This window comes from Urocampus carinirostris, chromosome 3 (assembly GCF_059441175.1).
Source record: "Urocampus carinirostris isolate Australia breed hairy pipefish chromosome 3, RoL_Ucar_1.0, whole genome shotgun sequence".
Classification (NCBI taxonomy): domain Eukaryota; kingdom Metazoa; phylum Chordata; class Actinopteri; order Syngnathiformes; family Syngnathidae; genus Urocampus; species Urocampus carinirostris.
The window spans coordinates 42,795,215-42,808,318 of NC_142351.1; the positions used below are offsets into that span (position 1 = coordinate 42,795,215).

General features: G+C 39.7%; 1 protein-coding gene across 1 annotated transcript in view; it reads left to right on the top strand.

Annotated features, from left to right (window-relative positions):
- The window catches only part of klhdc8b (kelch domain containing 8B), a 172,361-nt gene extending 165,287 nt beyond the window's left edge, over positions 1 to 7,074 (top strand). Inside the window, exon 8 of the mRNA XM_088331958.1 lies at positions 4,932 to 7,074. Within this exon, the coding sequence (XP_088188084.1) occupies positions 4,932 to 5,128 (197 nt within the window). The 3' untranslated portion in view covers positions 5,129 to 7,074. The remainder of the gene's footprint in view (positions 1 to 4,931) is intronic.
- Positions 7,075 to 13,104: the final 6,030 nt, after the last annotated feature.

Here is a 13,104-nt window from a genome sequence, read left to right on the forward strand (position 1 = left end):
CGGGAAATTTCAGCGGGTAATCGTGGGTGGACCATGGTAATAGCATGTTCTGCGCCTGTATCGCGGTGTTATTACGGGAAATTAGCGTGTTACGCGTGTGACGGTCAAACGCCTTTCTCCGCGTACATACAGCGCGATTTGCCGAGCACACGTCAGTTGTGCTCGAGACGTCAAGGGGTAGACATGGATCCCCATCACCGTAGTGACCTCGTCTTAATCCATTTTTATTTCTTGACATTTCATTTCATTTCATAACAAGATAATAAAATAAGGGAGCTTTTATACCCGTGGTCCACACGAGAAAATGACGTGATGAGGAAGCGGAACAGTCGCCGGCGTCTGTTTTGCGGGCATACCACCGATGAACAGCGGGTTGGCCAATTTTGCGCATTTTCCATCGCGGGCAACCACGGGCAAAAAAAAAGCACAAAATTTTAGCCGTGATTCAGCCGCAAACGGCTATGTGACCGGCCCCTAAGACAGTAAGAAGTGAGCAGGAAAATGATAACATCTCAGAAGATTTGAAGTGATCCGCCATCTTGAAATTGTGCCTTTGTGTTTTACACATTAATTGAAGTGAATAGCTCAGTCTTGAAAACGGTCCGCCGAGTGAACATTTAATGACTATTTTTCTACATTACATTTGCATTTAGATGTGTTCTGCTGCTCAAAAGGAAAGTCCCAAGTAAAATGCACAGTACAACAGCAGCTTCCCTGTTGCACTATTCAGTGCACATATTTTTTTCTGTGCCTTCTTATTGTTTTATCATTGAAATACTGTACAAGAAAAAAATGGTAAATGGCTACTGCTCCTTGTTGGTTTTATATTACAGCTTCTGCTACAAAACAATTTTCTGCAGCTATCAAAATTTGACAAATGTTGTTGATAACGATAAGAAAAACTACATTTTGACTGAGCAACCGGTATTGTTCCATTTTTAGATCATAAATCTTTTTTATTGTTTTTGTTTTTTACAAATTTAAACTGTGCATTGCAACACAATGTAGACACATTAGTATGATTTTGTGCTATGATATAGAGTGAAGTCACATGTTCTGTAATTGTTTTCTACATTTGAGCCAGAATGCTTTGATGTAAATGTTAATGTAATTGGTCTGCATTTACACCGCACTTTTCAAGTCAATGAAGACCTCCCAACGCGCTTTACAATGTGCTTCACACTTTTCCCTTTTACACACTAACTAACTGGTAGCTGCGCTAGCCATGCAAGGCAACTACCAGCTATGATAAAATACAACCAGAAGGAAATGCAACACTGTCAGGCTGCTAGCAACATAAATCTGATTGTTATAACAGCTCATATTTGCTACTTGTGTGGCAGTAACTGCTTGATACTCACAGCTCCTACCAGCAATGTGGACTAAACAGGGACCAAAATAGACCATCAGCGTTTCGAACCAGAAAGTACAATTTATTTCAGAATGACATCGTACTCACTTAAAGTGGCAGCATTTTCCCCCCAAAATGGGGTTGACCATCAAATATCCGTAAAGCATTTAAGTAAATGCAGAACAACCAGGAAGATCCTTTAGCACAAGACACAAAAAAGAAATACGTAAAATGAGTTTCCGATATGGGGCAGCACGGTGGTTAGCGCGTGTGCGGCACAGTTCTAAGGTCTTGGGAACCTCCTGTGTGGGTTCAAATGCAGCTACCGGACTTCCTTTGCGGAGTTTGTATGTTCTCCCCGAGCTTGCGTGGGTTTCCTCAGGCACTCCGGTTTCCTCCCACATTCCAAAGACATGCATTTCAGGTGAATTGGCCGGTCCAAATTGTCCCTAGGTGTGAATGAGCGAGCAAGTTGTCTGTCCCTGTGTGCCCTGCGATTGGCTGGCAACCAGTTCAGGGTGTCCCCTGCCCACTGCCGGATGATTGCTGGGATGGGCTCCAGCACGCCTGCGACCCTACTGAGGATAAGCGGTGCAGCTGATGAGATGATATGAGATGAGTTTCCGATATGTGTGTATCTGTATAAGTGCTATTAATACCACCGATACCATTTTTTCTCAGGGGCAGGATGTAACATGAAAAGAAAAAACATGTATAAGAAATTTGCTCCCATATTTGTGGCATCGTGCCCCCTTAGGGGGCCCCCTGCTTTTGGGACATGCCTGGAACAGGAAGCATCCTTATCAGATCCCCGAGCCGCCTCAACTGACTTCTCTCTATGCAGAGGAGCCGTGGCTCTACACCCTCAGATGACTGAGTTCCTCACCCTATTTCTAAGGAAGAGCCCAGCCACGCTGTGGAGGAAACTTATCTCAGCCGCTTGTATCCGGGATCTTTTTCTTTCGGTCATGACCCACAGGTCATGACCATAGGTGAGGGTAGGACCAGAGATAGACCATTAAATTGAGAGCTGTGCCTTTCAGCTCAGCTCCCTCTTCACAACAACGGAGCGGGACAGAGTCCCCATGACAGCAGACGATGCACTGATCCATCCGTCCATCTCCCGAATCATCCTTTGATACTTTACTTAAATCTGCATGATCATGAATGTTGTTCTTCCCTTTTGTCTGACCATGGACACACTGGCAAAATGTCTAAAATCGTTTTTATTCTACTTTGTCATCCAGAAGTTTGCATCTACCCACACGGTTTTAATTGGATCTTTTCATGTATGAACATCTTGATGTGACTGACAATCCTCACACAGCTTTTTTGAATGAGCCACTGTCATTTCTCTTTTAAAATATAATTTACTTTGGGTTGTGTTCACATCCAGACCCTGGAAAAAAAGTAACAGGATTTTGGCATGCATGTTTTCCCATAGCTTGAAATGTTGATCTCTATCTAAAAGTGCTTTTGTCCTATTTTTTTCTAAATTAATATTTAAAGAATCTGTGTGAATTGTTGGGGGGTAAAACAGGAAAATATTTTTCACACATATTTGTTAGGGAGGGGTAGTTACTTTATTTAGTGTCAAGTGTTATGAGACTAATGCTGATCCTACCCTTACTCGTGAATTACTCAAGGTACTTGAACACCTACATTAGAAATTATTTTTGGGATGGATAATGGAGCATGTGTTGAAGAGGCATCAACTCGCCTGAAAATGATACATTCATGAGGAGCAAATTAAAAAACAAAAACAATATTGATAACATTTGTACTGCATCATTTTATAATGTGTCCAAAAGTATAACTGAACAACACCTTCCACTGTCAACACGTTTCACTTTTGGGAATTGCAAACCTCCAAGTATGTTTGGTTTGAGTGTTTACACTCACATTTTAACTTTATTTTAGAAAAAAATGTGTTTCTTGCAAATTTTGTTCTTTGTCATTTGACATGTCAATTTTATTTACACAAATGTTCTTATCGATTTGAGTTCTTAAATTCCTTTAAACAACCCCAATGCTAGTATGTGATTTCATTTAGCAATTATGTCATTAGTCTCATCTCATTAGCCGTACCGCTTATCCTCAGTAGGGTCGCGGGGGGGCTGGAGCCCATCCCAGCCATCTCCGGGCAGTGGGCAGGGGACACCCTGAACTGGTTGCCAGCCAATCGCAGGGCACACAGGGACAGACAACTCATTCGCTCATTCACACCTAGGGACAATTTTGGACCGGCCAATTCACCTGAAATGCATGTTTTTGGAATGTGGGAGGAAACCGGAGTGCCTGAGGAAACCCACGCAAGCTCGGGGAGAACATACAAACTCCGCAAAGGAAGTCCGGTAGCAAAAGGAGATGTCACTTGATATTTTGACCTAAAGGTGTACCCAAACTAAAACTAAAGCTGTGCTTGAACCAGGATACCATTGGCCGTGGGTGGGCCAAGGTAAGGCATCAGTCAACCCAATAACAGATCCTTCAACCGTGTCATCAGGGCACCACTGTCTTGGACAAGAAGAGCCTGCTTATGCCAGCTTTTTCAGATATAAGGTTTACTTCCTCACATTAAATTGATTTCCATGGTTTCCAGTAGCGAGATAAGCCTCCTAATCTGACTCAGATACAGTACCTTCATCATCTGGTAGCTGTTGTTTTTTGATGTAAAGCATCATCCCGCTATTCAGAGATGATAGTACTTCCTTTGTTTTTGTGACATATTAAAGGGTCACAGACTTTTTGTCCCTCAAATAACTTTTCATTTTGTTTATTTCTTATCTATACTCAAGTTATTTGTGTATACTAACAAATAAATAATTAGATGGAAAAGAAATGGAGAAAGTTTTAGTAAATAAACAAATCATTTGAAATAAGATACATTAAATACATTTAATTACATTCAAAAAACACATAACCCCTAGACCACCAGTTATATAAAGGTTATTTGAAAAGGCATTCAAATATATCTCAATATCATACTATTTACAGTGTCAGGAACAAATATGAGAAAATGGAGAAAACAGAAACTTGTCCTGAAAGATACAATAAAACACTAAGTCCGATTCATCATCAGATACAACAAAAAGGGGTTTCTCTCGACGTGCTTTTTGACATGTGTTTATACTTTCCAGGACAACTTTGTGTTTTCTGCATTATCTAAAAATGTTTCTGGCTTCATTAGGAATATTAGTGTATAATGAGATCAAATCTGATGCCTTTTTGAATATCATCTGTATCACTACTGGTCTTGTGATCAGGTTCCGTCTCTCTCACCGCCACAACCTGGGTCCATGTTCGATAGCACAAATGCTTTGCGATTCTGGTCAGGGACATTTTCGACTAATCAATGATTGAACTAATACACACCGTAGGTATTGAATGAATACGGTAGCTTGTACATTAGTTTTAGTTCCATGCATGTTACAGTCCAGTGCACCTTATACACGTTTATGAAAACCATATGACAAAAGACTATAATGTGAGGGTGCGACTTAAAATCTGGTAAGCCGCACCATAGTGCGAAAATATGGTAAATGTTTTTTCTCTTTAATTGTGTCGTATGTCCTTGCAGGCAATGAGCCAACACCGTTGGGCACAGTCGAGAGCTACAACCCAACAAGACGTCGTTGGGAGTACGTGGCACCCATGCCTACCGCCCGCTGCTCTTCTGCTTTGGTGCAGACCAGCAGCATGCTTTTTGTCATCGGCGGGGTGTCGCAAGGACCGAGCAATGCCGTGGAGGCACTCTGCTTACAGGAAACAGTGTGAAAGGTGCCCCGTGCACAAAACCCACAACGGAATAAACCCATACTGACTTCGACATTCGGTACTGTGCGTGTTGAAAAGGCCCGGAGAAAGAGGCTATCATCCTGTCAAATCAAGTCATGTTTATTTGTATAGCCCTATGGACAAAACATCTTAAGGGCTGCACAGATCACCATTACCACATTCCCATATCTGAGACCTACATGAGGGCAAGGAAAGTGCCCGTACATTAGCTCGAAATGCATGCACCGTGCAACAACCAGGCCCAGGGAGACAAAAGTATGAGGTCAACATCCCTCATTAGCAAGAGAATATGAGTGTGTTTTAAGCCTAAATTTAAACACTTTCACTGAGGTTGCGGTTCAAATCTCAGAGGGCTGAGCATTGCACGGCACTAGGGCCCAAACCTCCAGTTTTCTTCTTGGCTCTTGGATTCACCTTTTTTCTTATGTCAAATCGTCCTCTTGGTGGTGCACACTTTAAATAAGCATTTCTCAGAAGGAAGAAAGTAAGCATCAGGGATGTTTGCTGACAGAGCAGGATGAATAAATACAAGGACAGCCACGATCGCTGTGACTGATACGGAGCAAAAACTGACAGTTTGTCTCCCCTGCAGATGTCAGAAGAAGATAGTAAAAGAAAAAAAAAAAGAAACACACGGACATGTTTTCTGAGGATTTCATATGCCTTTTAACTATTGAATTTTTTTCAGAAGAAGAGCAGGGTACTTTTCTGGATCCTAAAGGAACATAGGGCCATAACTGTGTCATGCTCCCCTACTGCTGCATCAGCAGTCTGACATTTTCTTATCGTTCTTTCCTTTCTCCCAATTACAACGTAGTTGTGGTACTCATTGTTTATATTCTTCAGCATTGTTACCTCATTTTTTTAAGAGTTTCCGTTTCATGGTGACTTCCTCTACCATCTGATTAACACCCAGAGTTAAGTTGACACCATATGCCAAAAAAATCCATTTTATTATGTGAGATTCAACCCCTTTTATACTGGGGGTCTCCAACGTTTTTTAAAGGTGAGAGCTACCTTCATTACTACATAGCGCAATGGCCACCTAGTTTAAAATGCACTTGTAAAATAAATTATTATGTTGTCACTACTTTGTTAAGACGTTATTATCGAGTTAATGATTGGAAGTAGGGTTAAATGGACTCAGTCAACCACTAACAAAACATATAATTAGAAGATCACAATGACTCAGCACTGATGGTCTTTTTTCAGAACAGGTCCACAGGCAACTTAGCCCCACTTTGGAGAACCCTGCTTAATACAGTGTGCCATTGTAATAGGTTCATATTCTCTAAGGTGTTAATACACAACTAAGCCTGAAATAAACCAGTACTTCAAGTAAAAAAGGTAAAAATGGATGCTTTACAAATGACTGTTAACCGGTCAAGGTCTTTTAATTATGTTTTGCATAACGCCTCAACTAATTCTACCATATGATAGTTGTATACACAGGTATTTGGAGCTTAAGCCATCTCTTGGAACAACATTTGAATTACTGCCTGCCACGTTTTGTTGCTTGCATAAATTAATAAAAAACATACATATTTGTCATTGATAAATCATTCGTTTTCAGACAGCTTACTTTTTGAAAAAAAAAACATCTAAAATAGCCCAATAAAAACAGTTTGAACTGTCTTCCGGAGCATTAAAAAACATAATTGAATTGGTAATATCAAAAGCTTACTAAACTATTAAACTATTAAACATTGCATCAAATAAAGGAATTTTAGTGTATAGTGGTAGGATATTTTGTGGACTCTTAAATTAAGAAAGTAAACAATAATCCTAAAATGTTGTTAACGTCTTACAAATTCGGTCTTACCTCATAATTTTCTCAAAACAAGATATCGTGAGGATTCTGGTTTTACGGTATAAGTGGATATGGACACGCAGCAGAGCTTTTTTAATGTGCCACAATACTACATATCAACTATACTGCAAATGCTTGAAAATGTCAATAGTGTTAAGCAACAATGTATAATATAAGGCCGAAAGGCATCGATAGGGATTTTTTAAACTTAATCTATCCTCATTTATATATTGCTTTAGGAAATCTATTGCTACATAATATAATATATAATTTATATAATTTATATATATATATATATATATATATATATACTGGACTGTCTCAGAAAATTAGAATATTTTGATGAAGTTCTTTATTTTCTGTAATGCAATTAAAAAAACAAAAATGTCATACATTCTGGATTCATTACACATCAACTGAACTATTTCAAGCCTTTTATTATTTGAATATTGCTGAATTTGGCTTACAGCTTAAGAAAACTCAAAAATCCTATCTCAAAATATTAGAATATCATGAAAAAGTATACAAGTAGGCTATTCAACTAATCGCCTGAATCATCTAATTAACTCGAAACACCTTGCGAGGGTTTCCTAAGCCTTAAAAACACTCAGCTTGGTTCAGTAAACTAAATCACAAGTATGGGGAAGACTGCTGATCTGTCTGCTGTCCAGAGGACCATCATTGATACCCTCCATCAGGAGGGTAAGACACAAAAAGAAATTTCTCAAAGAGCAGGCTGTTCACAGAGGGCAGTTTCAAAGCATATCCACAAAAAGTCTGTTGGAAGGGAAAAATGTGGCCGGAAACGCTGCACAACCAAGAGAGATGACCGCAGCCTTAACAAAATTGTGAAGAAGAGCCGCTTCCAGAATTTGGGGGAGCTTCAAAGACAGTGGGCTGAAGCTGGAGTCCAGGTATCAAAAGCCACAGTTCACAGACGTGTCCGGGAAATGGGCTACAGTAGCCGTATTCCACTTCTGAACTCAAGACAACGGAAGAAGCGTCTGACTTGGGCTATGGAGAAGAAGCACTGAACAGTTGCAGAGTGGTCCAAAGTCCTCTTTTCAGACGAAAGCAAGTTTTGCATTTCATTTGAAAGTCAAGGCGCCAGAGTCTGGAGAAAGGCTGGAGAAGAGCAAAATCCAAGTTGCTTGAAATCCAGTGTGAAGTTCCCACAGTCAGCAATAGTTTGGGGAGCCATGTCAGCTGCTGGTGTTGGTCCACTGTGTTTCATCAAGTCCAGAGTAAATGCAACTGTGTACCAAGAGATTTTAGAGCACTACATGCTTCCATCTGCTGAAAAGCTCTATGGAGATGAGGATTTCATTTTCCAGCATGATCTGGCACCTGCCCACAGTGCCAAAACCACCAGTAACTGGTGCACTGACCATGGCATCACTGTCCTTGATTGGCCTGCTAATTCCCCTGACCTGAACCCCATTGAGAATTTGTGGGGTATAGTTAAGAAGAAGATGAAAGACACCAGACCTACAAATGCAAATGAGCCAAGGCCGCTATCGAAGCAGCCTGGGCATCAATAACACCTCAGCAATGCCACAGGCTGATTGCCTCCATGCCACGCCGGATTGATGCAGTAATCCGTGCAAAAGGATTCCCAACCAAGTACTGAATGCATCAATGGACATTTTCAAATGTTTGATTTAGTTTTGCTGTTATAAAATTATTTTTTTACTTGGTCTGAGAAAGTATTCTAATATTTTGAGATAGGATTTTTGAGTTTTTTTCAGCTGTAAGCCAAAATCAGCAATATTCAAATAATAAAAGGCTTGAAATAGTTCAGTTGATGTGTAATGAATCATGAATGCATTACAGAAAATAAAGAACTTTATCACAATATTCTCATTTTCTGAGACAGTCCAGTATATATATATATATATATATATATATATATATATATATATATATATATATATATATATATATATATATATATATATATATATATACACACACATATGTGTGTGTATGGTTATAGAAAATAAGAGGCAGTATTTCTCTTTTAAATTTCAATGTAACTAAATATACAGTCTTGTTTGGGTTCTAAGATGCACTGGACTATAAGGCACACATTAAAACTCCTTTGCAAAATATTTTCTATATAAGGCACATGAAATTAAACACGCTGTAGGAGCTGGGGTTGGAAGATAACATAAAAGATAAATATAAAAAAAAATCATAGAATATAAATATGATCAAATCTGGTTTCACCGCTAAAATAATTTGCTTCATTCATAAATGACTATCGTTTTTATGGTAATTAGGTGTTTCTAATTTTATTCATCGAAATTTTCATTTTTTTATCAGTTTTCTGGCAGTTATTGGATGCGCTTTGCAGTCAGAAAAATATAGTACATTAATCCCTCGGTTATAGGTAATAGTAATAGGGACCAGAAGATCCTGCAAAAAGTTCAAATCTGCAAAATAGCGTTGCACCTTCATTCAAGTACCTTAGGGTCGAACTTACATCGAGATGATGTCCTTACTGACCGAAAGTATACAACTGTAAGAAATAATTGATTAACCTACAACTAAAAACACACAACACATTAATGCAGTTTAATAAATCGTCTTTATTGTTGTTAGACAAAAGTGCAACGAAAGTGGAGGGCTTCTCCTTTCAGTGCAAGAAAGCAATTTAGATAACAGGTGGCTAGCTGCATACTCGCATCAAGGCTCCTTGGTATGAGCCAGGTCTTTGCAAACAACCATAACAAATGTAGCAGTTTCCCACAAGTTATAGCTCCAGGTCAGCAGCTTCATGGTTAATAGGTCTGGCATTGAAGGGATGCATGCTCGGCAAGGTTGGCTTAAGAGAGTTGTTAGCCTAGCCGTAGGAGTAGGCAGGACCTGCAATCTTGCTGAATTCGCTCCTGACACCGTTATTAATTATGGATATCCTAAATCAACAGTTTGTCAATTTGACCTCCAAATTTGATAATGCCCCAACTTAATCTATTCCTCACTCTGTGTTTCCACTATACTGTATTGTACACTGCACTGCATTTTTTCATCTTCAGCCATGACCTCAAAAGTCATAGCCTGTCCTAGTGTAGCAAGCTTTGCTGAGGTCTTGTCAGTCCATACTCAATTACTGAATCTGCATCCGATCCGTTTTAGACATGTTTGTTGCTTCCCTTCCGTCTTCCATCTTGTTGTTAGTAGACATTCAATCACCGAGACTGCATCTGATCCACTCCTCTGCAGGCCTTTCCGACGTTTTTGTTGCTCCTCTTCCGTTTTCCGTCCTCACTACTGCTTCAATGGAACGAACACTAGCAGCAAGACAGTGCATTTGTTTCCTCAGCCTGACAACAATAACGTTGCGGATTCGTTAGATGAATCAGCTCAAGGTGATGTAAGCGACGCCGCCTTTTGAAGCATGAAATTGAATTCAACGTGTCGGACATTTCAATAGGAGAGGCCAAAGGCCCACTTTAGTTGGATTCTACCTGAAAGGATTGTGTTATGGTTGCGGGCTTATCTTGTTGTCAAATGTTTTCTTAAATACATTTTGAGATTTGTTATCAATACCGTTATGCAGGGGTCTCTAAATGTTTTCCTGTGAGGGCCACATACATTTTCCATTCTCTGATGAGGAGCTGGTGTCAGTTTGTAACAGAAAGAGTGTGACGATTGCAGGAGTGCCTAAACATACAGTAAATATGTATTATCCAAAATGTTACAATCAAATAAACTCTGTGGATTCTTCTCAAAACCGGAATCAGAAATAGACAATAACATTATTCATGAAATAAAAAATAAATCAAATAACACTCTGTAGGTTCTTCACAGAAAAAAAAGTCCATGGATCATAAACTTTTTGTTTTAAAAAGTCTTAACAAGTCCAAGATGAGCTTAATTGTTAGAGCACCTATGTCACAGGTAGTAGAGTGGTAAAAATCCTATGCTTTCACTCCGCTATCCATTTTCGAATTCCATTATACCCCAAAACGCCCAATAAGACTTTTGAGTTATTTTTCTGGTAAAAAAAAATGTGCGTCAAAATGCTCTCCGGTATTGTTTGGGGCAGTGTTTTTGGTACTGCCGTGGAACAGTAATTAACAGGAATTAATTAACGAACTGTGCCGTGGGAAATTATCCAATTTGTGTGCCTGTGCAGTCTAATCGAAGCTGTGGTTCATTTGGATTTACTTTTACCGGAGATGCAACGGCACTCACTGGTGGTGTTTCGTGTTTTTTTTTCCAATGAAAAAAATTAGCCGTAGCTCAAAAAAGGTTGAAAAACAGTGGTTTTGGGGGCCAGACCAAATCTGAAGGATGTATCTGGCCTGCAGGCCATCGTTAACCGGATCCCCTTCCTCGGTTTTATAACGTTCGACAACCTTTTTCTGCAAATCCTTTGACGGACGGGCCTAGTAATTGCATTCCCTATGGCAGTGAATTTGGTGATATCACTACAGCAGGGGGTAAAATATGCAGCGTTGCGTAGAAAACACACAAGAGGATATCATTAAATCTGCCAATTTTGCCCCAAACTGTTCAAACACTTCAAATCCCTGAGCAGGGTCAAGCTTTGCACTCGCTAGCCAAATACTGTCGGGAAAGAAGCAAATTGGGGGAAACAAAGGGAGGACGAGTACCTGAACAAAGGATCGGGTCAATACCAGCCATTTTAAGGTGTTGGTTCTCATGTCTTCAGTCACGTATATCTTGTCCACTTATAAATTTACAAACAATGCACTTAATGATTCATATATTTGAGTGTGATTATCAATGTTTTGATATATCGGTTAATTTAGTTTTTATTCAGTTTTTAGAATGTTTCATGTGGTGTTTTCAATTTAGTTCTCAGAAGGCTTTGAGACGTATCGGTACTTCCCAGAGCTGGTCCAGACAAGGTCCTGTTGAGAAGTAGGGATTCCCCCTGTTTTGCCAGTGCCCCTAATTTTTATGTGTTGGCACACCCTCCTGCTATAAAGGTGATTGCCAACCATTCTGTCTGGGAATTTTGGAAAACTGTGCAGCCTTGTTCCTGTTCCATAAAAATCTCAGCAGAAATGCTCAACTACAGTGCTCGTTTGATCCATTACAACCGGGTGTTGAATTAGCAGAGATGAAAGAAAGTCTTTCCTTCCAGTTGCCAATAACTGCATATCTAGTAGCGTTCAACTACCACAAACCTGAAATAATTGGAAAAATAAATTGCCGTGAAATATATGAAAAACAGAAGGAATATATTGTTAAGGCTATGTGTTGCCGTCCAGCGTTGTCTGGTAAATTTATCATCGTCATTCCTCTTCCTTGCACTGTCCAGGTGCACTTTGTACCGTCAGCTACTTCCACTGAATGGGTGTCCGGCTTGAAGTTGTCAATAAACCTTTGATATTTTCCCATTTTGTTGACAATATGGGATGTCGCTCCTCCATCCACCATGATGCCTTTCATTTAAACATTGTCCGATGCCCTCCTTCTTTCTGTGTCCAGCCTTGAAGCGGTGATCCTGGTAATCCTTTCTGGCACCATCTTGTCCATTCCTCTCCTTGCATAAGGATTTGTGTTGTTGCTTTTCTTTACAGTAATTACACCATACCTTCCCATAACATTTTCTTGCTGTGTGACCTATTAGTCAGATTTGTAGCATGTTATCCGATCTCCATCTTTTCTGCTTTCAGCATGTGTCTTCATGTGACCTGGTTTCTCATATGTTTTCTCACATTATCTGTAGATTCTGTCGTATTCATTTTCTACGCCTCCTCAAAGACACACAGTCTCCTTTGGAATCTGCCAGCGTGACATTGCCTTTATTTTGTGTACCATGGACAGCTAGAGCCTTAAATGATTCTGAAAGTCCACCGAGTATTATTGCAACAGTTATTCCATCACTCATGGCTTCTCCTGCGTCTCTAAGAGGCCAAATTATGATTTCTGCCCTTATAAGAGAGTCTGTGACATTTTTTTGTTCAGTCATACGCAGCTTAGTCAGTTATGTATAGAGGTTTATAATCCTTGGCTTACTTTTTCTCGAGTAATGTTCTTTCAAAATAATGAGGGCCTTTCTGCCATCATCAACTGCTTTATGCCTTACGAACGACAGGCTTATGTTGTCTATCCGTCTTATTAGCTCAGCATAGCAGTCTGTATTTTTCCATCTAGCTTCATTCTG